The sequence below is a fragment of the Falco cherrug genome, chromosome 6 (assembly GCF_023634085.1).
Source record: "Falco cherrug isolate bFalChe1 chromosome 6, bFalChe1.pri, whole genome shotgun sequence".
Lineage (NCBI taxonomy): Eukaryota > Metazoa > Chordata > Aves > Falconiformes > Falconidae > Falco > Falco cherrug.
In genome coordinates this window covers 47,932,646-47,958,934 of record NC_073702.1, presented here as the reverse complement: position 1 = coordinate 47,958,934, position 26,289 = coordinate 47,932,646, and the positions used below count along the sequence as shown (strand labels likewise).

Genomic DNA, 26,289 nt, shown 5'->3' with positions numbered 1-26,289 from the left:
GCTCTGCTAAGACAGAAAGCTGAGAAACTTAAATTGTTACAGCCTTTCCTCTGCCTCTTACATGCACAAAACAAGCTGCCCCATGGTATACACTCTACACGCTCTCAAGCTATCGGGCAGCAACAGCACTACAACACGCAGTTTAGGACATAACCTACCAGACGTCTAAAAACTTCTGTGCATCCCGATTTGCATTAACTTGTGGCTGAGCTCAAGTAGAAATGATTGCAAAGTCACCCATCACCTAACAGAAACAAAGAGTTACTCTTCTGAAGGAAAATAAAACGGGTCCTTTTATTATTGTTTAGGTGGTGACACATTCCTCGGGAGTCCTTGAGCTTCACATGAAGAAACGTGGCTTTAAAATGGGACCTGGTCAATACATCTTTCTACAGTGCCCCTCTGTCTCACATCTGGAGTGGCACCCGTTCACCCTCACCTCAGCTCCTGAGGAGGACTTCTTCAGTGTTCACATACGGGTTGTCGGGGACTGGACTGCAGCCCTCTTTAGGGCCTTCGGAGCAGAGGAAAAAGCTTTCAAGGAACTGTGGATGTTACCAAGGTTTGAACAACAAAAAGTACATTTTAAAATGTTAATTCTACATTTTAAAATAAATGTTAACTAATTAGTGTTGTGTTCTTTACGATATAGTATTAGATCATAGTTCTGAATCCATAAATACACCGTTACACTAAAAAAACCCCACAAATAAACACAGTCATGAACTTAGGCCAACAGCTACCAAGAAGACGGAATGACTAACCAAAGATTTAAAGTCCATACCAATATCTGTATCTGTGTCGCTATCATCTAAATCTGTAACATTTATATCTACACTTAAAGACAACCATTTTGACAGACAGGTGCTTAAGAACTGAATTAAAACAACACTGGAAGCTGTCTGCTAGCTTCGTGCCTGTATGCTTATGCTCTGATGGCACCCATCATGTGCCATCCAAAATTCCAGCTTTTCCCTTTCATTTACTTGGATGTTTGTGGCCCCGGAAACTTCTGCCTGAACCTTGCTTCTTTCCAACAGTCTCCCTCAACTCTGCCTGGTTTCCAAACCCTGCTCCACTTTATAAAGGTTATCGGCATTCAAATTCTGTATCATCTGAGGCACCTTAATCCAAGAAAAAGGTTGATGCTTCATTCTTGCAAGTCAGCAGGGCTCCTCTGAAGTTAATGGAGCCATCCTGACTTACACCAGCTAAGTATCTGGCTCTATAGGTAACGGATTCAAACCGTGGAGCTCCTTGCAGGCATAGTGGAGATTTTCAGCAAAGAAGTGCCCAGCACAGGATCATTTCAATTCCAGTGGAGTGCGTAGGGTCTGGGACTGAAGGGACTATTTTCCCTCTGGAAAATTACTTTTGATGAGGGAGTTCTAGTAAAACTGAACAGCAAAAGTCACTTGTTTAACTACATTTATATAATGTAATGGGACTGGGATGCTAAATGACATTCTCCTAAAAAGCGTACAGACACCATTGAGTTACAGAGGTATACGAGAAGGTGGGGGCAGAGAAGAAAGTCTGGTCCAGTCCTTGCATTATATCAGGTAATAAGAATTAGAAATGAAAGATGTGCCTTTGTTAAAGGCAACTGGAATGAGAAGTATGCCGTTTCAGCAGAACTGGAGCAAAATGGCCCAAGCTGATTGACAGCCAGTGTAAAGAATGAGAAAGAGAAAAATGTTATCAAGTGTTCCTGGCCACAATGCAGGGTTGAAATTAACAGTGCTGTCATATATAAAGACTCTTCTTTTTAATCTTGTTAGGGTGCCTAATGCCATCATTCAGTTGCTTTCCTGCAATATATTAAAAAGAATATTTCAATAGTTAAGCTAGCAATAAAGCAAAAAACAAGTCTTTTTCAAAGGTTTCAATATCTAAAGATAAACACCAAATTGGTGGTTATATTAAAAAATAACATATAGCAGAAACTGAGCAGAAGACAGAAGACATGTAGCAACTGTATGATAAGGTAAGGTCCTAAAAATAAAATATGTATATTGTAATTAATAAAAGAAGACTAAAATAAAATGTATGTGCATTTATACAGGTAGCAAAGCCAGTTAGTTGTGATTTCTGGCCAATATGAGAGATAAGACCATAGAATAGACTATTCCTGTGAAAATAATCAAGTTTCATATTGTGCTTCTTTGGGATTTTGGCTCACTTAATTGCTGCTTTAGCACATTGTCCCAAAATCTAACTCTCTTACAGTCAGGAGTATTACACAATCATGCTGATACCAAATGTTTAAACTTTAAAAATAATACAAGAATCCATTAATGTTACTTTTCCAAAACTAAACACTTCCCTACCTTCCCAAAAAGTATAATGCTTCTTTCTAATGAAATTGTGTAAATGGATGCAAAGAATATGGACAATCCAATCATAGCTAAAAACAGTCTACAGCTCTATTTTCTAATCCTCCCTTGGCAAATGCAAATTTAATATTTTTGTCACTTTTTTTACTATCTTCTTACCTTCTTCCAGCCTCTCTAGATCAAATAAATTGGTTGTATAGCTCAGTTTCTCTTTCTCTGCTTTCTCCTCCCTACAACTCTGAGTCTTCATATTTGGCTAAGCTCTCTAGCTATGGCTCAGCAAGGTGTTCAAACCAATGATGGGATCTCTGTCATCTGAGGATTTAGGAGCAGACTGATGAGACAAATCTCTGTAAGGAATGATTCAGAAATAATTGATCCTGTATTGTAGCACAGAGACAGATTAAAGAATCTCTTGAAATTCCTTCCCGATCAATTTTTTCTCAACCTACTAACGATAATAAGAATTTCTCCCAAGCCCATATTGAACTACATAGAAAGCTTACCTGAAAGCAGTTCTAGGGCACTTTACATACATACTCTAATTTAGCCATACTTTACAGGAAGTTTTCAGTGAAGTACAAAAAGTACAGGGCTGGGCAATACCCTGAACAACACCCTACATAGAAAAAAAAAAAAAAAAAAGATTATTTTGTTTATACCTGAGGACAGATTTCCAAAAGTTATCCCCAAGTAGCTGCTTCAGTTGCTACTGCACTTGCAGAGCATTTGGAATATTGAAATAAAAGGGACAAATACAAATGAAAGGTAAAATGTTTGCTAGGACTTCAGGTACATGTTAAGAAAGCAACAAGAGGGTTTCAGATATGTTGTGTCCCTGTATTTGTGTGTACCGTTGCTTGGTGATCCCTTTTCTTTTCCTGTTAAAATAATTCACTCTTTCTATGTCTGCATATTTGTTTGTAGTATTTAAGCTGAATTTTAAAGATAATTCATGCAATATAGAGCACGAAATAGAAAATCTGTAAGAAGGGAAAACTCATTTTTCCTAAGTAGTGGGTGTTAGTGAAACCATCTTCTAGAGCACTTATGTTATTTTAAGACAGGCTGGACACAGCACTCCAAAGTACTGTGTGTATTTACATTCCATGTTGCTAGAGGAATGAATCTGATTATTTAGTAATCTTTTTCATCTCTAATTCTGACCAAAATGAATGCCTCAGCACCAGCAACATTGATTATAGGAGGCAATAACATAAACATGCATTTCTCCTTACACATTTTGTCTTTATGTCAGATACTAAGTACAGCATTATTGCCAAAAATGTATTTCTGAAATATTGGTTTTTCAGAAAGAGATGAGAAAATAGTAGTTTCCTTGCATATGTTGACCTCTTTCTTGCTTTCTCTTTTATTACTTTAACACATATAGAGAACTTTTCAAAATGATTAATATTATCTGTTCCTCTCTACTTTGATATATACAACACAGAAAATAAAGCTCTGAAACAGGATGCTTTTCAGTAATTCATAATTAAATATGCAAATTCAACAGCTAAATTTGGACATGCAATTATATGACTAATCACATTTCAGAAAGCCAGAAAATTGCAATTGCATGCTTAAATAGATGGCCAGGCCCCAAAACCACATGGGTACTCTTGTTCTCTCACTTCAGAAAAGAGAGTTGCTTTGCTATTAAATGGCACCAAGTGAAAATTAAATGGTTTTTTGTATGGGTAATTTGTGTGCCAGCTCAGACATGCCTTTGATTTTAACAGAAATTCAGCTTTGAAAATATGTAGCCCAACAAATTTTAACCTTTCATTTTATATGTTGCTGACCCTTGACTTGTTCCTGTAGACTGGCCGTGGATGGACCATACGGATCTGCAACCACAGATTTCTTCCACTACCGAGTGAGTGTATGCATTGCAGCAGGAATTGGAGTCACACCATTTGCCTCTATTTTAAAATCCATTTGGTACAAATGCTGCAACCCCAATAGAGCACTGGTGCTCCAGAAGGTAGGTGTGAAAGTTTATTATTCCATCAAAAAGTTCCACAGATGAGCCTGTTTTGCCAGGTGAGAGAGGCAATTCAGAGCTAAAGACCCACTTGAGTGCTTCAACTCAATCACAGAAGCAGTCACTCTCTTTCCAGCTGCCTCTGGAGCTGCTGTGGGGTAGTGTCTCCCGAATTCACTGTCATTCATGGAGGAAGAAGGTAGCCCTAGCTGCAGTGCTTTTAGTAAAATCTGAAGAATCAGATTTTCAGTCGCAACTGGAGATGTGGCATGTCTTTCATAGCTAGACAGAGAGCTAGAAGAGAAATCTGTTCTCTTTCCTATGAAAAATAAATCCTGCAAGGTCATCTCAGTCAAAAGTGAAGGGCAGCGCTTGCTCCTTATCCAGCTGCAGGTTTCATGAGGGCCCTTTGGCTGCGTGTCTTGGCCTTTAATGCTGCATTCCATGACCATTAGCTGCTTTTCTCACCTTGTGAAGTCAGCGTATTAGCCAGCATAGGAGGAATAAAAAAAGGCATTTAAGCTCTGGGTGAGATGCATAAATCAAGATGCACATAACTGCCTCAAACCACTTTAATTATTTTGTTGAAAAAATATATTGGGGTCTGTAAGGTACGGCACCAATTAACTTAACATACTCTTGATCTGCTAACCTGTTATACATCTTCTGCTATGGATATGTGAGGCAGCACCGGTGAGGACAGGTGAGGAAGAGATAATGGGTGAAGCAGGGTGAGGGGTAAGAAGGTAACCAAGCAAAAGATCAGCATTAAACATTCACTTCCCTATCCATCATGGCAAGTGGTAGCTTGCGGACCCTACAGCCTCTTTTAGCTCATTTTCCAATGTAAAAGCTGAATCAGGAACTGTTGAACATTTCACATTTAAGGACACATGTTGAAATTGCATTGGAGTGGACAGGTCTCTGAGAGGGTCAGTACATACGGAGCTGATTGCAGGACCAAGGGGCTGATCTTTTTAAATGAAAGAGTGTTAAAACTGGCATCTTAATGACAAGCTGCCACTGAAAAAGCATCTGGGATTTTAGTAACTGAGGAGTTGAGGAAAGGTTCAAATTGCCAGGGGGGATCTTTGAGGCAGAAAAAGCACTGAGAAGAGAGGGAAATAAAAATATGTGCTCAATGTGAAAATAAGTGCATTTGCAAACACTACAATTGTACCAGAATGACCTTTTCCACTGGAAGGAGAGCTATATATATGTACATACATGTTATATATGTATATTATGTATATCCTATACGTATACAAATAAAATTGTTTTTATTTTCATTGCTGCTGTTACCTTAAGAGGAAAAGAACAGATTTTAGCTATACATTGAGAGTATAGTATACCTTAGGGTGTTCATCCATAGCTTACGGAGAATCTTGGGTATGTGTGCCTGCAAAGATAAATGCATGGTGAACTCTGCCATGGTTTGCTGTTATAGAGTTCAGTTTTTCTCAGTTCCTGTGAAATACAAAAGTATAATGATTTCTATATGTCCTTTCTCTATATCTTGGCTTCCTTATTGGTGCAGTGGGAATAGTGATGCTTATTTTTCACAGGTGTTAAGAGGCTAAATTTCATCGGTGCTCGTAAAATATTTGAAAGCCTGGATGAAAGGTCCTGGGCAGTTCACAGCATTACTTAAAAAATTTAGCAGTCATCTTAGTAAGAACGATTAATCTCAGGGTAGCTCCACAATTTTTTTCCATTGGTTAAAAGCCTCCACTTGTGGTATAATTACAAATAATTTAATCTTCCTCAAAGTATTCAGCACTCTCTTTCTGCCATGATGAGTACCATAGAAATGTCTATTAAGGAAATAAATAAGAGGTTTTTCTTTTTTTAACAACTTCGTTTTGATTTGAGTACAGCTATCATTACGCTTATTGAACTAATATTTCTTAGTGTTGCCCACATACGGTTGAGATATAAATACTCATAGCTTCCATAATGTCTGCAGCTGTATAATTTAAAAAACCCAGCAAATCAAAAGGAGTACACATTTATCTAATTGATTTTTCAAAATTAAATAGCCTTAGAGCCTTCATTTCCCTATCATTTTTTTTTTTTTTTTTTGCAGTGAGGAAGGGCACTACTGCTAGTCATGGCTGGAAAGTTTCTGCTGTCTTTATTTATGCATAAGATGATCTTTTTTTCACATCAGTGGCCTCATTTTTCAGATCAATTGAATTGCTGAAATTGATAAAATTATACTGATCTATCAGATGCTAATATTAGCAAACATCCACTTTCTCTTTTACTCTATATAAGACATAAGAAAGGTCCTACCGAGTATCACCAAAGATCCATCTAGCACAATATCCTGTCTCCAACAGTGGTTTTTCATGAATGCCTAGGGAAAAGTATACAGACCAGAAAATCATACGGTGGTAAGTCTTTAGTGGACACTCTCACCTTTGAGCAACTGTCAGTTCAATAATGTCTTGATACTTAAACACAGAGCTGCATCTCTGTGTTTTTTCCGCATGAATTTGTCTAATTTCCTTTTTAACCCATATAGACCTTAGACAACCACAGCCTGTTGTGGCAGTAAGTTCAGCTACACATTGTGAGGAAAACAAAACCAGCCTCTTCCATTTGCTTTGAGACCCACCATCCTTGCCCGGGGTATCCTTCTGCTCCAAGCTCTACCACAGCCTACAGCTTTCTCCACAAAACATCTTCTCCTGAAGACCTAAAAACCTGGGCTCTTTTTGCTGTCAAACATAACCATCTTTCTGAGGTGCGTTTGAGGACAGTTTAGTCCTCTTTCTTCAGATTTATGAAATCAAGCCTTGTTCTGCATTTATACAAAAGGCTGCTTGTTGCCACCCTAGCTCTAAGTCAGTGCATCACGCGGGCTGCCAAGCCCCTGTCCCCTGCACGCCCCGAGCTGCAGGCACTGCTGTGCCTTACCTGTAGTAGCCCACTGGATTAATTACTCAGGCTGAGGAAGATCTCTGATCTTCTTTGGTACACTACAGCCTGTGGGTGCTGTAAGAGCTGGAAGGACCAGGGTTTTGCAGGGAGGTGCCCAGCTGCAGGTCTAAGAGTGCTTTGCAGGGATCAGTCATGTCTAAGAGGGAGCAGCAAGAGTCAGGGATGCAGATGTCTCCCTGGGCATCCCCTGTGTCATCACTTTTTACACCCCTTTGGTTAAAAGCTGGCTTTGCCCAGAGCTGCAGCTCCACCTCTGTCTTCAAGGCGCAGGGAGAAACAGATGGATGGTCATCAACAGATAATTATTAATGACTTTCCACGTGGCAGAAGCTGATTTACAAAATGTGTTCTTTCACCTTACAGGAAAGAGGTATTGGAGCTCTTGCTCTTGTCTGTTGTACAAGATTCAGGATGTGGGAAACCGAATGATAAATATGCATGCATTGCAAGGGAGCAGAGTATTACAGAAATAAGCTCAAAACCCTGCATTACAGATCTGATTAATAGCAACACTGCATCTAACTCAATTTGCAGAAAGAGCACTTGGAAAATTTAAGACAGTTTACTTGGGCAAGCCATCAAGCTGATGAATGTAGTCAATGGGGGTAGGGTGGGTGGAGACTAATGAAACATAAATCTAAAACAGATTTTTAAGGGTCCTAAATAATTGCAGTCAGTTAATAGTATTAGGCTTACAAGAAAAAAAATACAGGATTCAGAATAATTGTTTAATTATAGAAATGCACTGATGCTGGCTTTATGCTACAGTTTTAATAAGGATTAATTTTATTGTGCATTGATTGTGTTTTAATTATACATATAATATGTAATGTGATTCTATGGGCAGTCAGTGTAAAGAAAGGAAGACTTCTTTGTAAACACCATTTATTTTAACATATTACACTAGAAGTCCTGTTTGATCTAAGGGAAATGGAGACCTTTTACCCATAGGCCATCTTTCTTCACTACCTCTTTTCTTTCTCAGATTACAGTCACGGCCAAAAATACTTCTTATAATGACAGTCTGTCTTCATTACCAAATGCTCTCCACCTCTAACATGAGTATTAGAGGCAGTGCAATAGGTACTGCTTCAGCAGAACCACACCAGGGATGAATTTAAGGAATTTCTGCCACTTCATAAAGCTACAATCTTTCTCAAGAGGACCCAGCTCGGTTCGACTGGCTGTTACCGTGACAGCTAAGTCTGCAACCAGCTAAAAGCACTCCTTCAAGCTCCATAGCTTGATAGTCTGGAAACCAATCCCCCATTTCAAAGACCACACCATCTCAACTCATCAGCTAGCTTTTCTTCCTCCTTCCACATGCTCCCGGTTGCTACCCTATGCACAATTCATTATTTGTTTAGAAGCTCATGCCTCCTCTCCACACAGATGCACTAAATACACATTTCCATAAAATGAACTGCTGAAATAAGATAATCAAGTAGAGGCTGGGGGAAGAAGTTTCTCACTACAAATCAACAGCCATGGTGTGATAGAGACTGATAGCATTCAGTGGGCTGATTTTTGAGGTGCTGAGGATGTGGAACAAGTGAGGACTTCAGGATTCAGACACAAAAAAACACGTAAAGGTTAAGGCTATAAATCTTATCTAGTTTTGGTAATTTAAAATACTGCTGCTGTTGGTCACAAAAATGAAATGCTATAATCAGTAGGCTTGCTTTTTCCTCATATCCTATGCCAGTGTAAATCAGCAGTAACCCCCTATAAAGTGATGAGGTTATATGTAAGGCAAAACACTGAAACAGAAGGGGAAAAAGCAAACAGCTAAGATGGTTGCTACTAAAGTTCTGAAGACAGTCCTATTCCTGGGGTGTAAAAATACCCCACTTAACCCTGAATGCTTTATCTCTGTTTTCTGGGATCATACTTCATTTATATTTCCTACAGAAACCACAGATGGTCCCTTACAGTACACTCAGATCTAGGATACATCCCAAATTACTGTTTAGTCTCTTTCACCAAATCTCCAATGAAGCATGGTGTTACCACATTTTTCTCCCACCACCTTACCAGAAGTCTGACAGCCTAGTATATTAAACCTTCGGGAAATCTCTTTATAGCTTACTGGTTTCTTCTCTGATTTTTCACTTCAGAAGTGACTAATATGGATCTTTATCTCATTGATCCTATGGAAAAAGGCTACAAGTTCCAAAACATCAGAATTCCCACACTGATTGCCTTGGGACAGACCTTCTAGATTACCATTGATATTGAAGTATAATAAAAGACAGAGGGGCTGGTGAGCGCAAAGAAAGATGAGTTGGAGGAAATTAAGGGATTTTGCCACAAAATAAAAATCACAGTCACAATAAAACAATTCCAACCATCCCTTTGTTATAAGCTTATACATTATCCTCTGTGCTGTTCCTTCTTCAACTGAAATTGTGTAGTTTTAGGCTTCCTCCATGTTTCTGAATGATTTCTTTGGAGGCACTACCAAAAAAAAACCCACTTGAGGTCTGGCACCCTCTCTCAAAAGTAACAATGGATTGTGTGGCAAGAGTTACAGAATTAGAGTTACAAGAATTGCAGTCAGATTTGTCTTATGATTGTGGTTCAGCCAGGCATCAGGGTAGTGCCTGGGCAGACACCCAGGGAACTTCAGACGTTCATCCCCTGGCTGGTGCAGGAACTCCCAGTCTAGTAATCTACAGAGCTGGACCAGCTCAGGGCAAGGGACTGTACTCCCAGTCCCCTTTGCAGCACAGCACTGGTGGAGGAGATTTCCAAGTGGGAAATTCTGACCATCTTGAAGACTCCCTAAGGTAGCTCCTGCTCAGCCTAGGACAATGTATGTCTCGGTGTGTTGCTTAAGATCCCAAGAGGTGAATCTCACCGTCCAGAGACTCTGCAAGCAGTTCCTGCTGCAAAATTGATTAACTTGTGCACAGATAAGACATTTGCAAATGGTCAGCAGAAACTGTTCCTGCAGAAGTGGTCATACAGGACAGTCTTTTATACATAGTTAATTAGTTAGAAGATGCTTTGTATGTAGCTGAGACAACAGATCATGCACATGCTGGAGTGGTCACAATGGCCCCTGGGCCAGCTGGCTGGAAGAACCATGCAGAAAAAGGGTTTGGGGGATTCTCACCTGATCCAGCTGAAGATGCCACAGCAAGGACTCTTGAAATAGAAACTCTCCTCATCATATGGCAGTGACTAACTGTCTTGCTTGAAAGATTTATTCCCTATGAAAGCATTACCCTATGCCAAGATCATTAATAAATCAGATTTTTTAAACAAAACAAAACAAAACAAAACAACAAACTCTCTGCTGTTTGCAACTGACTGAAGAAGAGGAAAAATAGACAGAAATAAGCCATAAGAATGAATAAAGGATGGAAAATTAGCCTCTCAGTGACAGATCCCAGGAATGTTTGGTTTACCAGGGAGAGGATTATAGGGTCACTTGATCCCAGCCGGATTTCTGCCTGGGGAAGAAAACTTTACTAACAGGCTCCCCAGTCCAACAGGAAACTAAACCAAAATCCAGCATATGGAAGATGAAGCTAGAGAAATCTGGATTGAGAAAAACTGTGTAAATATTTCACACAGAGGAGGTTTTCAATGAATAGAAAACCAGTCATGGGGTAGTGGTTCATTTTACCCCTTTGGCAACTTCAAAATTAGTTTCATGTTTCTTTAGAAATTCTATGCTCCAATTTAAACAAGAAATGCATTAAAAGAGAAGTAGGGGCATCCTGTAGCCTGTTTTATACAGGGTGTCTGACTTGAAGAATATAAATGTGTCTTTTGACCACATCAACTCTTAACCTATGGTATAAGGTTCTGAGAAACAGGATTTCCTTGCTTTGGTGCTGAATGAAACTGACATTCCATTTTAAACATGACTGAAAATAAATCCAAGATTTCAAAGAATAATCAAATTATTTGCAAGAAATGCAGGGTTAGGTATTATAAGTCAAAGTTGAGATGCACTGGCAGGGGGAGATGAGAAATGTGTTACATTTCCTATCTTCACTAGCACATTAATATATTCACTCAGTGTTTACAATGAAAGTGAAATTTTCAAAAGATAGAAACTACATCATCAAAATTATGTGTAATTATGGACAAGAGTCACACACTATGTGGTTAATGAGTTGAGCCAATCATTAGGAAGTTTTATTGAAAGTTTGCTTCCTGTTAAATCTTTCTGCTTTTATCTGACAGGTTTATTTTTATTGGATTTGTCGAGACCCATCAACATTTGAGTGGTTTGCTGATCTTCTGTTCCATTTGGAAACAAAAATGGCGGAAAAAGGGAAAAATGATTTTCTAAGTTATCACATATTTCTTACTGGCTGGGATGAAAGTCAGGTAATAATGAAACTCTTACAAGTCTGAGTTAATGTACCTTGCTTTTCCAGTATGGTAACATATGGAACAGGAACAGCTGAATAAATGATGGATGAAGCAGAGAGACAAAGAACTGTAAATATAGACACCAAGCCGTCTGTTTGCATCTCACATTTATGAAAACAGGAACAGAGAAATCAAGCCAGTGATCCTTCCAGTCCTGTATCTTGTCTTGGGCAGCACTGATTACCAGGTGTCTCAGAGAAAAGTGCAGAAAGCCTTTCAGGAGTTTGTGAAGGGACATTTAGTCCATGTCTTTGGATTGGTCTTTAAATAGATTCTGGCATTTTTGTACTGAAACATGGAGGATTGTATAAAAAGTGCCAGTTTTGTTTACTTTTATTACTTAACATAATTTCTGTTGTTCACATTTATGTCCAGTACACTTTTGAAACCTGCTGTGCTCTGAACATTTTGGCAACAAACTCTATGGTCTAACTCATGTCTGAAAAGACATTTTCTCTGATTGACTTAAATTTTCCATCTCATAATTTCATTGGATCATCCCAGCTCAAGGATCATCCCAGCTCAAGGCACTTAATCCTTAGACAGGGTTGGTTTTATTCAACTGCTTTAGCCTTTACCTCGACTCAAATGAGTTCATTTTTTCTCTCTCTCTTTATTTTAAATGAATCACTCAGATCACGCTGCAATCAGTTAGGCACTTGCCAGAAAAACTCTCACAGGAAAGTCTTTGCTCTACTCTTTTATTTCCTGCTGTCTTTGTTGAATGAAGGACTGTCTAGTAGAGATTTAAAAAACAGATTTCAGAGAGCTTTTCCCTTCCTGCCTTTGCTGCCACAAAAATAAAAATAAAAAATAAAATTGTTTCTTTCTGCTTTCCTTAGGGTTTCTGTCAAGTAATGAGGTATGTGCATAAAGCTGTATTCAGAAAAATCTGCTCCCATCGTGAAGTATATGGCAGTTATAAAAACTACCACTCTGCATTAGCAATATCACAGGGTATTACCTAAAATGTGCTTTGAAAGAAGCTATTGAGGAACCTAACAAAACACAAAGTCGCCCTCATCTCTCAACTGTCATCATCCCACTTCCCTCTTGGGCAAACATCAGGCCAGAAATCAGGAAAGGAGACAGCTATTCTTGCTGGTATGTCTGACTCTCCACTTCTATGCCCTGCACTTTCCTTGAAGTGCCTCCTTCTCTTCAAATCACATCATCCAGTCTCCTGTCAGCACTGCCTTGTTATCCTTTGCTGCTGGGTTGGTGACAAAGGAGAATCCCTGAAGCTGTGTTGCCTCTGCACCTAGACTGGTACTGCTCTTGCTCCTGGATCCCCCCAGCATCCCACCTCTAAAGGGCTGTGGGGAAAGAGGAATACTTTTCAGTGGCTGCTTCTCCTACTCTGACCAAGCTCCTAAACCTCTGCTGGATAACAGCTCCACCTTCTTCAGACATCCACAAAGCTCCCTCATCTTACAGGTCTTACTTATCTTTAGTAAATTCCAGTTCATCACTTCTCAGAATTTGAGCTTCAGCAGCAATAATATTTGGATGATGCTTTACTTCTTCCTTAGCAAACAACAAAACCAACATTCTCCCCATTCTCTTCCTGTCTCACCACATAGATGACCAGTAGTTGGGTGAAGCTGAACCCAAGGATGTGCACTTTACAACTTCTAGTGCACCCTCCACCACTGCCAGGTGTTTATTTCTCAGGCAATGTTTTTTCAATGCTTCAAGCTCTTTGTAGATTCCACGTTGGCAACAGATAGTCAAAATGATATAGCACATGTCTGCCTCTGCCTGGACAAGAAATCATATTTCAGCCTATTGCTCCTTGCAATGCCCCTGAGATTCCTAGGCAACTTTAATGCTGTGAGCTATAGCAAGGGCTAACACCAAAAATCCGGGAAAACTTCCACTTAGTGTGAACAGAAATAGCCCATCTTCTCAGTGGCACAATTTTTCTGGAAACAATTTAAAAATCCTGCAGTTCCGTACCTCCAACTCCCACCAAACACTTTAAGCTCTTTCTTAGACCACTGCAAGTCCTTCATGACATTGGCCCAAACTAACAAGAATCTTTTAGAAACATGACCTCTTGTGACAACTGTGCTTGACCAGAATAACTGAGTTGTTGAGCAACATGGAAGACTCATTAGCACCAGAAATATACAATAATATTCCCAGGAAATGGATCTAAATTTCAGCAATCACTTCTGCAAGAGATAATAATGATGCTTGGCTCATGCTAGAGCCTGAACTAAATGCAAAGCCCATTTTTTAATGTAGCTTTCCTCTGGCAATTTCTTGACAGTGCTGGTAACTGTAGTCTGTAGTGAAAATAAATGCATTTTCACTCCTACACAATAGCAGCAGAATTAGGAGACGGGTGGTTTTGTTTTTAAAGGCATCTGGGAAATACTAAGATAGCACGGTAATAGGCACAGGACAGGAGCTAAGAGACAGTAAATACCTATGAAAAGCAGGATTTCTTTTTCTTGGCACTGGCAGCTGAGCAGCTCACTTAGTTCAGTGCTTCACCTGAGCTGATCTACTTTCTGCACCTGCCTCCACCAGAGAAGAAGGGTCAAAGCACTCAGGGTTTTTACCCCTGCTGAGCTGGTACATCCACTGTCTTTTCCATCAGCAGCAGAATGTTCTGCACTTACTTAAGGTGCATGTAATTGCTAATACTTATTGTCCAACTCTGATATAGTACGCTTTGCTCTCTTTCCTAAACTCCAACTTGGCCTTAAAATGGTGACTGTTGCTTAAGGATCTGCAGTGAAGAAAGTGTAGGGTGAGATATTCAAAGGCTGAGGAAAGGTTTGGGAATCTAAGACCTGGCTGTAAAAGTCACTGAGGCACTTAGGTCCAGGCCAGTAAAGACAGATAGTTAATCCCAACTCATTTCAAACATCCCATCTCAAGAAACTGCACTCCTCTGAGATCTTGGACACTTTTACCATTCTAGTAATGTTGTGAACTCTTGAGCACTCCTCTCCTTTCCTCTCCTGCCATTCAATAATTACCTTTCCTTTCTCTCATTAATACTTCAGTCTTTCACAGCAAAGCAGCATTATTGCTTCCTCCTCTTGGAGTGTATGTTGTTAACTCTAAAAATTATTATCTTGTAAATTTGTCTTTAGGCTACTCACATAGCCCTACATGATGATGACAAGATAGATGTAATTACTGGTTTGAGACAGAAGACCTGCTATGGAAGGCCAAACTGGGACTATGAGTTCAAGCAACTAGCTGAAAACCATCCTAGGTAAGGCAGGTTGGCTTCTAACCTTGTTAGGTAACTTCTCTCAACATAAACAGTGGGAGAAGGGGAAGGCAAACCTTTCTAAATGACCCTTTTAAAATAATTTAGTTTTTTTGCTGTGTGGAAAGAAGATTTATGCTTAATGAAGCTTTTAATGAAGAAATCTCGGAAAGAGAATGCCAATAAAATCTAATTTTTGGACAAGAAAATCTAATATTTAGAAGTATTTCAATATCCTGGCCTTTGTCCAGATATAATTGAAACACACAATCCAATTACTGTTCTGCACAAAGGACAAAGTAGCATTAATTTCCCTTGAAGATGGTTATTAAAGAGATAAACTGTGATTTTTTTTCTTATGATGTCAAGGATATGTTTGTTCCCCTAACATATTTGGCTACTCTTGCAAGACTGTGCTGTTCTGTTATTAGTTCATCTCTGCTGGCAAAGGCAGTTCATTTGAACTTGGTGGATTCGCTAGTGGTCTGAGAAAAGCTTCTTTGTTCTGAAAGCCTTTGAAGCAAGAATTTGAAATATTTTGTGTTCAGCAGTAGAAAATTCCAGAATCTTTGTGACTCTCTATGATTTCCTAACATTTACCTGGTAATGCAAAATAAAGGCTTGCACTTGGGAGACAGAGATACAAAAAGAAAAAGAGGAAAACTTTTTTTTTTAAAGATGAAAAAGACCCAAGAAAAAGCTGAAAGGGAGGAGATCAAAGAGAATACAGTAAGCTACAAGAATACCATAAAATTGCAAAAATAACAGTAATAGAGAAATGACTTGATGGAGGTCAAAATAAATACAATCAGGAAATGTGGAAGATTAAAAATAGAAGGCCGAGAGTAGAAAATATGATTTTTGAAAGACCTTTTATAGGGATTCTATTACATAAACAGAGCTTTTAAAGTTATAGTTGAAACATTACTTTCTTTTACTTTTGTTAAGTACAACTGAGAAAAATCTAGTTTTCTGATGCCAAGGGAGAGAGATGGGCATTCACTTTCTATACTGGATCTTGTGGTGGTTCCTTTAGAAAGCCAGTGCCAAAGTGACAGAAAAATCTGCTTTTGCTTCTGAACCAGGTGCCCATGTTTTTAGTCAATGTTGGACCTTTTAAAGAAAATCTTGCAAAAAATAAGGATTCCTTATGAGAAAAAAATACCCTACCTTTCCTTGCTCTGAGTTACAGAAGGTTCAAGAGGCAAAGAAACTCAGTTTCTACTGTGTGATGGAGCAATTAGCTTTTACAAACTAACTACGTTTTGGGTCCCGGCACCTAGGTCCATGGTGTTTCCCTTGGCTGCAACAGTGTCTTTTAGTGAATTAGCAGGAATATACCACTCCAGGTTAAACCTAGTACACTCGAGCGCCAGAGCAATATGGGCGCTAATTCTGGGGACTATGGCTTGGGCGCCAGAATCATATCTACAGCCCCTTCTTTACAGGAGCAAACATTTTGAAATTCATGCTGTCACTTGTCACTTGCACTGTGTTTATGTAGATTGAGCTTCCCCCAGTAGCACGGTACATGTGTGTGTTTGTGTGTACATGTATATTTTTTAAAGCAATATGTGCTGTGTACCTAGAAGCAAAACCTTCAAGGCACTTTGTAAGAAGTAACCAGGTTTCCAGCTCCCTGTAACAGACGTGCACTTCTGAACACAATCGTTACCATTGGTCATGCTCTTATTTTATAAGAACTACCTATTAACAAATTTTATTATTAAGTCAGCCATTTAAAAGTTGTCCATCGGTAGAAAACGGGTGGGGGTGGGGGGTGGGACAGGACAGATGAAAGGGGGGATAGAAGTAAAAACTCAGGAGTAACTGAGAATTTTATGTATCTTTTAGCAGAAAATAAAAAAATTAACTACATTAACTCAGTTGGAGAAAAAGCATTGAATATTTTCAGCCCAAGCACTGTGTTTGTTTCTGATTAAGAAAGCTACAAAGATCAAAACCAAAGAAGCACCATTTAAAAGTTTGTGACCTCTAATATAGCAATCCAAATAAATAATACAGTGAGACATAATAAACACTAAAACATTAGAATAATTTTACTGTAATACTTTGTGAGAGTAACACAATTTTTTTCAAACGTATTTCACAAAAAAAAAAACATTTCAAAAGATGCAAAGCCAGAGGCAGCCAAAAGGTACAGTTTATCCATTTACTCTGCTACCCTCATGTTTTTGTTGTTATTGCAATTACAGCAACAGTATTGGAGTATTCTTCTGTGGACCCAAGACTCTCTCTAAGATCCTTCAACAGACATGCAACTTATATTCATCAGTTGATCCAAGAGGAGTTCAGTTTCACTATAACAAAGAAAGTTTCTAGGTTGTACTTTCTAACTATGTAATAGGTATTACCAGATTGTGTATTTTTTCCTCACCTTCTCCTGTCCTCTACTTATTCTGCAGCATTCAGGCCAGATGTTAGGAGCTGTAAACTGAAGTAGGTGTGTTGACTTCAGTAGAAAAATGCCTTCCTATGCCAAATAAAGACGTGGAGCCCATCCTTAGTCTTTCCTTCAAAGAACTGAAGGGCCAGTTCTCCACTGCTTGCTTAATGATGCTGTAAATCCGTCTAGAGCTGTGTGAAAACAAGCACAAGCCACTAACCTTTGAAGAAAAAGGTGTGAATAAAATGGATGCTTAGAACTGTACCTCACAGTTGTGTATGATCAAACTACTACTGCAGGCGATACTCACATTCCTGCTGTTTAAATCGTGCCCAGACATTCAAAGCATTTTCCTTCCTGGTGTTCTGATTTTGCACTTCTTATAGTCTCACACTGCACACACATCCACATCCACATCAGCTTTTGTGCTGCACCAATACTGTTTATATACACCCTGTCCAACAAATTCCTTTTGCTCTACCAAACTATGCACCATTTAAACATGACATTTCCACTGCGACGGTGGCTGTGCATGCCATAAGCTATTAAGTTCTGAGAGTTAATACATTAAGGAGACTCCAGAAATGTTTGCGCTCAGCAAATGGATCTCCTGAGACAGGCAACTGAAACTGGAAAAAAAATTGAGGTGTCTTTTAAATGTCACATGGCTTCACAGGCACTGAAGAATGGGCTTTAAAAGACACAGAATCACAGCTATATGACAGAGTGACTGAGGTGGGAAGGTACCCCGGAGATCATCTACTCCAAACCCCTTGCTCAGAGCCAATTCTGTGAAGACAGAAGCAACATTTGCATTCTTCCAGTCCTCAGGAACCTCCTCCCATTGCCATGACCATTTAAAGATAATGAAGAATGGCAAGCTCCCTCAGCACTTGTGGGCGCATCCCATCAGTTCCCATGGACTTGTTTAAAAGCTCCCTAACCTGATCCTTCTTCACTGAGGGTAAGTCTGAATTGCTCCTGATTTTCCTACTTGCCTCAGAAGCCCAGGATCTCTGAAGGTCTGAGGTTAAAAAGGCATAGAGTACCTCTGCTTTCTCCATGGCCTCGGGAACCAGGTCCCCCGCCCCATTCAGCAGCAGACCAACATTTTCCTAGTCTTCCTTTTGCTATTCATGCATACATAGCAGCCCTTCTTCTTGCCCTCCACTTCTCTCACCAGATTCATCTCCCAATGGGCTTTGGCTTCCCTAGCCCCATCCCTGCACACTCAGTGTCTCTATATTCCTCCTGCATCACCTGCCCCTTCTTCCACCTCTTGAATATCTCCTTTCATGCTTGAGCTTTGTCAGGAGGGATTTGTTTGTCCATGAAGGCCTCCTACCATGTTTGCTTGACTTACTCCACAGCAAGGGGGCAATTTTTGAACTTGGACAAGGCAATTCCTGAAAATCATCCAGATCTTCTAGACCTCTCTTCTCTCTAGGACCTGATTGCATGGCATCCTTTCAAGCATGGAATTCCTCCTGTGTCCTCCCCATGCCATGTGTGTTAGTGGACAGGCACTTCAGAACGGCATCCAGTCATGTGGGTTTTCCAGAGGAGGTGTTAGAGCTGTCCTGTAAGCACTTGCTTGTTTGTGTGCATACCCTTGGAGTGGGCTTCCTTCTGCCCTCTCCTTTTCACATCATTCCACACACTTTGCTTGTCACCCCCGTTCACCAGTTCACCACTTCCTGACTTGATTATTGGCCATCCACTCCCTCCCCATCATTCCCAATTTAAAGCGCTCATCACAGGCTGGCCAGCCTTTGCCCCACTGCAGTGGACCCCATCTCATCCTAACAGTCCTCAATCCTCAGAGTGGGTCTCATGGTTGCAAAAGCCAGATCCCTGCTGTTAACAGCAGCTGCACAACCAGCTGTTGATTTGCAGGATCCGTGCCCACCAAGTTCCCCATCATACTAAAGAGCCTTTTGCTTCGTTGTTCAATAATCTCTGCTGATGTGGGAGGAATTGCATTTGCCTGCAATTTTGTCATATGCCAAGCTGACAGACTCAAGAACGGTGTATGGGTGTTAAATGTGTCCATACATACATCACTGCTTAGCATTTTTAACAAAGTCTAATGCATATCTGTATTTCTTGTTTTTAAATCTCCCTTCTGACTGATCCAGCCTTTCCTCATAGGTCACAGACTATGTTACTTGGGCTAGTTACCTGTTCTCTGCTATACTCACATAGCACAGAGAGGTAGGTACAAAGCAGTAAGTCATCTTTTCACCTCTGCAAACCTTCTCAGGCAGTTGCTGGGAGTCTTGAAATACAGCTGAGGCCAGCTGCAGAGCTGCTGGAAATGTTGTTGTCTGACAACTGTGTTTCAAACAAGTCATCCAGGTCCCATGGAGTGTTCCCTGGAGCCACTTCTTCTAACAGGCTGGCGCTTATGTAAATCTATGCATGCTACCTATACAACCACTGATGCTTTCTCCAAGAGAGGACTGTCTCAGGCTGTTAGGTCAGCCACCCTTGCAGTACCTTGTATGTCAAAGCAAAGAAACAACAGCCTTCATGCAACCCGAACCTTTACTCATCTTCTCATAGCTTTCACTACAAGAGAGAGATAGAGCTGCCATGTCTATAGGTCCTATCCCTAAAGCAGTCCTTCCCTCCTAGTTTTGTATGGCTCATCTGTGACATCTGAGCGTACCACTGCCCCCTTCCTAGACCTGATGCTGTCCTCCACCTCCAGGTATTATTTTTACTTATCTTTGCGGCTTCAGCACTCTTTAGCATGTGGAGCACAGGAGAATTCCAGAATGAGGGAGAAACAAAACAAAAAATATGGGAATGTTGTAACATTCACATAAGCTAGAAAAGTGAGAAAATATTTTCCTACTCCCCAGCACAGAAAGTTAAAGAAAAACTATTCCAGTTGGACTGAAGCTAACAGTTCACTAGGATCACATAACATGATTACCCAGCCACACAATAAAAATGGGTGGTAGAAAGCATACTGTGTATGTCAGCACTGGAATAAAACAAATGACAATGTTATATATGTATACTTACACACACACACAAAAATGCCCACTAGAGGGGACATAACTCTATAGACAAAAGAAAAAGAATAATAAAAATTAATATCACAGAAGATTCCAGCATTATTTTATACCTCTTCTGTTAGGGGATACAGTATATTTGAACTGAGATTGTTCTACAAGATACAGTTGTATTATTATTAAGTTTAAGGCAATGCATCTTTGTTTTAAAATTGTTGAAGTTTTTTTAAATGCCTGCCTATGTGAAATGATTAATGCAGTGCATGCTGTGTAGCAGTAGAGCGAGTGGAGAATTAGAGCCTCTGCCAGTTCACCTAGAGGCATTTATCTTTTATTTTTTTCCCTGGTGCCCGTGCTGAGCCTCAGGGTAAGCTGACACATTTTTTAATATAAATTAAGCTTCTTTTTTTATGTGTGTTGAAAATCTTGAAGGAAATGAGAAATGTGTGTAGGCACCAATACCAGCTGCCATTGCATGAAAGAAAGAGGTGAAAATTTCCTGCAGATTCTGAATGATTGTTTTAATGGGGTTGGAGCAGAGGTAACAAGCACAAAGATATTGTGCTGCCAGAAAAACAGGATCTGTTCTCCCCCTAGCCTCATGCAACAAGATGTAACATTTAGTTTCTGGCTCAACGTGGCATCTCTTCACTGCTTTGATTTATTCCCACTTTTGCAAATCACTGTGGTATGCTACAGGAGATGCATTTAGAGCCCTTGTTATAGTTCATTGAGTAGCACTGCTGTTATCACCACCAGAGGAGAATTTCACTTGTATCAGGACTGAGTGACCTAGAATAAAGGAAAAATAATAATAATAAAAAAAAAAGAAGTGGGGAGGTTTGTTGGACTGGGATGAAACTGCATTTAGGTTGAATGAAAATCCCTTTATTACAAATACAATTTAAATCAAAATGGGAAGTAGGAAGATTTGGCTTCCTGCCTTGTTTTGAATAACATTGAGCACACAGCAGCTATGATAATATGATTGCATATGTAATGACTCTATTATTATGTTTATATATGGAAACATCATTCACTGTCAGGGAAAATGAAAGATATCTTCATGGATTTGTCCATTCAGCTTCTTCAGCAGGAAGTGTTCAGCACTGTGTAGGAAAATATTATTAAATAAAATATAGTCATAACAGCACAGACTCACCACATCCTGTGACAGAAGAGTAATCATAGACAAGGGTCATAAATATACATTAATTACTTTGGCTCTTTACAATAAAAAGAGTGGTATTATAATGATTGAAGTTGTGTTACAATAATTTAAGTTTATTCACTAGCAAGTGTAAATTGAAATACATGGGTTTATTTATTCTGGGTGTCTCCCCTCTTCCAAGTTATGCATGTAGGAGAAATTATTTAAGTTTGCTCCTTAGTTTACACTGAAAGATTAAACAGAAACTGCCACTCTTAAGAGAAAGTCCATCATACAGTGCCTATACCATATCATCACCATTATAAGGACTCTCCTGCTTCTTTCCTGCTTTTAGATATAATTAAATGATTAAGAAAGAATACTGTTAACTGCAAAAATGTGACAAACTTTTTATAAGTCTGAGTACTCCTGATTAGCAGGAGATTTTCTAAGAGCTGCCTTAAAGGCAGCTCTGCTGCTCCAGAGAAGTAATAAACTAAATGACATGGTAGGTTTATAATCTCAACTGGTTAGCAATTTCAGTGATTTTTTTTTTTTTGAGGGAAAATCAGCTGAATTTCTTCAGAATTTCTAACAAAGGAAAAGAAAAATGTGACAGCGTTTTCACCCAGCTTTCCCTATGAATACCAAAAGCTTAAATGAAACACCCATGATCAGTCACGTAATGAGGAATGCAAACCCGTGACGGTCAAAGCAGCATAGCAGGCGATGGACTGGAAGGTGCAGTCCTGTGTGCACCAGGGGTGAATTGTTCCTAGGCCTTCATCTCTTATCCTGACAGTTCCCAGGCAATCAAATACCAGGCGTGAAGTCACCTTGGTGACCACTTACAAGGTGGAGGGCACTCTACTTAAGGACTGGCTGGCCTAAAACTTCCTAGTGCTGGAAACTGGCTGAGCTGTGGCTTTCTCACCTGTCAGGTTATCTGTCCTGTAGCAGCAGCTCCAGCTCCTCGCGTGTGATCCCTTAATTGTCTGAGAAATTCTGCATGTTTGTGAAATAAAATCAGGTGTCCATTTCATTAAAACTGCAGCCACCAAAGGAATAATTTTCCAGGAATGTCTTCTGTTACTGAACATGTTTGAATGTGAGTGGACTGATGATTTGCATTTTAAAACTCTAACCAGTTTAGTCTATTTAACAGGCGTTGTCTTGACCTTCAGCAAAATCACCTTAGTGCAAAACATCTCAAATTACACAATGCTCTTAATTTACGTGAACAAATGTGTTAGTTGACATGGTAACACACTTTTTCTCCTTTCAAAAGCAAGAAAGGACAAAAAGGCTTAAACTCTTTAAAAAAGATATATTAATACCCTTTCAGAATGCATAGAAACAAACAAGTTGTATAGTATAATGAACCACTCAAGCATCTTTCAAAGGCTATCTGCTTCAAATATTTGCAACTATTATTTCTAAACAATAATGACTTCTAACATGGTAATACATTTGTATTCATTGAGGATAAAAAGCCCTGAGCCTGCCAATACTTACACGTGTGCTTTAATAACTTCAAACAATCTTTTTACTGTCCTAGAGGACTAAATATTGTTTCCTTTGAAGCTCATGCACAGAAGGCTGATGTCAGGCTCAAGGTTGGGTCCTGAAGGCTGATCTGTATTATTCAGCTATTAAACTACTGGACTGTCTTGATCCTTGTCTGCAGACCATTTCTTTGGTACAGTAATTCTGAATATGAAAGACAATTTACAGTCATGCTTGCCTTAAGGTACACAGATAAGACTGCACTTACGTACTTTAATAAAAGGCCTGGTTTTCAGTGGTCTCACAGCTTCTATTAAGCAAAAAAAAGCGGTTTGGGGAGGGCTTTTATCTTTTTTATATTTTGGCCAAATGATGAATACGTGGATTTCATGCCGTGGACATACACAAATAAGCAGGAGAGAGGGCAGATAGGAGCCTGCCCTCTGAGGCAGAAGTCCTGGTCTCCAGCCCACTGCTGACCATTCCCCAGCATCGCTGCCTTGCACACTGAATCTCCTGCCCCAGCAAAGGCCTGTGCCCTTGGTTCAGGCAGGGCTTCTCTGCACAAAAGCAACAACTTTCCTCCTGCTGCTGTCCAAGGCTGCAAAAACCCTCACAGAAATCATTGCTGTCAAAAAACTGAACTAAATGGGACTTTGTGAGCAGAGATAAGGAAGCATACACAAACCCAAAGCAACATACAGCAGCTCCGGCGTGGATGCACACAGGAAATTTGCAGAAACCTATCTGCTCCAGATCTCACAGAAGCTGATGTCCGCAATTCCGTCTTGCTGTAACAAGCACAATGTATTTATTCTCATGCTTCTCAGAATTGATCAAGGTTAAAAAAATGAAAGACAAACTTCGAATTCAAAAGGTCACGGGCGCCTAATCAACCTGCAACACATCACACTCATTAATTATACATTACTATACAATTACATTACATTTAGATAAAAATGTTTAGACTGAAGAATGCCCACCATTTGCTCATTAATATCAGTAAAATACCCATGCAATTTTCTGGGTTTGTGTGCTGCTAAGAAAATTCAGAGGGCTATGCAGAATGCATACCAATGTAAAGTCAGCCATTTAAGATCACTGGTTTTTAGATTCCTTACCATGCTGCCAAGAGGAAGACAGTTAAGAGCACAGTTGGACAACTTTGAATGTAATATCAAAGGTTTGAGGATGAAACAAACAAATGTATGCTGTGACACTGGTCAACACAGAAGTTACTTCAAATATAAGTCGCTTAGAGAACAGTTAGATTTGACTGAACTGGATCTTGTGTAATACAAACATGCCCAAGTACAATTTTTCTGACAGGAATGTACATCAACTATTTTATTATTTAATGGAAGCTGTGGTTGTCATTACAAAGATGTAACTATAGTCAGAGACATAAAGCATAATCACAAATGCTGGCTACCCTATGTCTATTACACCAAGTACATCATCCTTCTATAACATTGTGCATTCATAAAGGAGCCTGAAAACGCTTTAAAAATGGTCTAATGCTGGGAGGTGCTGAGCTGAAAGACCTTTTAAGTGAAACCAAAAGAAAGTGTATCTGCTCAACATACTGCAGAATCAGACCTTTGGAGTCCAGACAATGAAAATAACTGGACTTTTACCATAATGAGGACAGTAGAATTTGGCTGTTAGTCAATGTCAGTGCAGAATGATATACTGCAAATACTGAACGCTGAACTTTAAAGGAAAACAAATTAATTCACTTCAAATAGTCTGATTAAATAGCCAGTGCTTTACTACATGCCAATTATTTTATTGCTATATATGTAGATAGCCCTCAATAATGAAGTCTGTAAGTGGGGACACACCTTTTTGAGAATGGATGCAATTATACCATATATATAATATGTATTATATATTAATGTTATTATACCAGCCTCCAGTTCAGCAGAGCATTTGTGCTTATGTTTAGTTGAAAGCATGTAAGATGGGTTTGTGTTTCAAGGCTCTAAGATACATGCTCAAGGCTCAGTCCGTACCTTGAGAGCTGTGTTCAAGCGAGACATCAAATGCCTCTACAGGGAAGTTTTTCCTAAATTAAATGAGACTTTTCTCACAGTGTTAGTGGGAGGAGAAAAAAAAAAAAAAAAAAAGGAATCTCTTAGCTTTGCTCTCCAAATAAATTTTGTTTTATATGGGGTAAGAAATTTGTTGTCCCCTTTTCTGGAGAGCCACGTAAGACCAAATCTCTATTCTTAGATTTGCATTTGCGATAGCAACTGTTTGTAATGTGGTTCACTAAGGAAAGGAGGCTTATGCAATTATGATGTGTGTCTGTCTGTCTGCCTACTGGTCCCCTTTTCTACCCCTCTACCCCTCAGAAAATACTGCTTAATTTGAAAACCAGTTTCAACCAAGATGTAAGAGATAATCTTATTCTAAACTCTTATATAGCCTGCATCACCAAAAAAAGGTCTGAATACTTCAAAAGCTTTAACAAGTGGGCAATATCCCAGAGCAGTCACTCAAGCAAAAACTGTCTGAACACAGGCAACTGAGAAGCTGCACATCTCAGGGCACAGGAGGCATGCCAAACCCAGAGCATACTGCTGGACCTTGGAAATCAGTGACACTGAAGAAGAAACTGAGGCTTTACTAGACAAACACCTAATTGTAGTGGAATGAAGCTGGGTTAATTAGCATTGATAATATACAACTGTGGACTGGATTCAGGGGTGGTGGGTTGGCCGATGTAGATGAGGTGCAGGTGTGGCTGCTCTGTTAAGTGGTTGAGAGCCAACGGAGAGAACAGCCAAGGAAGAAGTGGAGCAAGAAGCAGAGAAAACATATGCCTGGGATGAGGTGAGGAGAAGGCAGCAGAGGGACTGTACGAAGAGTATGCTGGTATGAGGTGGTAAAAGCCTTTGTTGCAGCTTGATGGTTTTGAGAGTGCTGCGACACCTAATCACATATGCTCAGTAAAATAATGCAGCAAAAGAGGTAATTGTTCCTTTGTACATGGGAGCAATGAGACTAATACTGGTATATTGCAAATTGTTCTGCTGTACGTCTTATGATGTTAAGAAATTAGGGTAGAGAAAAGAGCCACAGACGTATTCAAGGACTTCAGAAAATACCTTGCAATTAAAGGGCTCAATCAGCTTAGCATATCAGAAATTAGATTAAGAGATGATTCTATAATAGCATACAAGTACCTTCATGGGGAGAAAATCTAGACACTAGCAGGCTCTTTAATCTAGCATATTAAAGCATAACAAGAACCATTTCAAATAGGAAATAAGGTACTTCCTCTTAATGGAGGAGGTGATTAGCT

At 39.5% G+C, this 26,289-nt stretch overlaps 1 protein-coding gene across 1 annotated transcript in view; it reads left to right on the top strand.

Moving 5' to 3' along the window:
- Positions 1-17,236, top strand: part of NOX3 (NADPH oxidase 3) — a 38,914-nt gene extending 21,678 nt beyond the window's left edge. Inside the window, exons 9-13 of the mRNA XM_005446555.1 lie at positions 309-562; positions 4,161-4,323; positions 11,470-11,616; positions 14,772-14,896; positions 17,110-17,236. Of these exons, the coding sequence (XP_005446612.1) occupies positions 309-562; positions 4,161-4,323; positions 11,470-11,616; positions 14,772-14,896; positions 17,110-17,236 (816 nt within the window). The remainder of the gene's footprint in view (positions 1-308; positions 563-4,160; positions 4,324-11,469; positions 11,617-14,771; positions 14,897-17,109) is intronic.
- Positions 17,237-26,289: the final 9,053 nt, after the last annotated feature.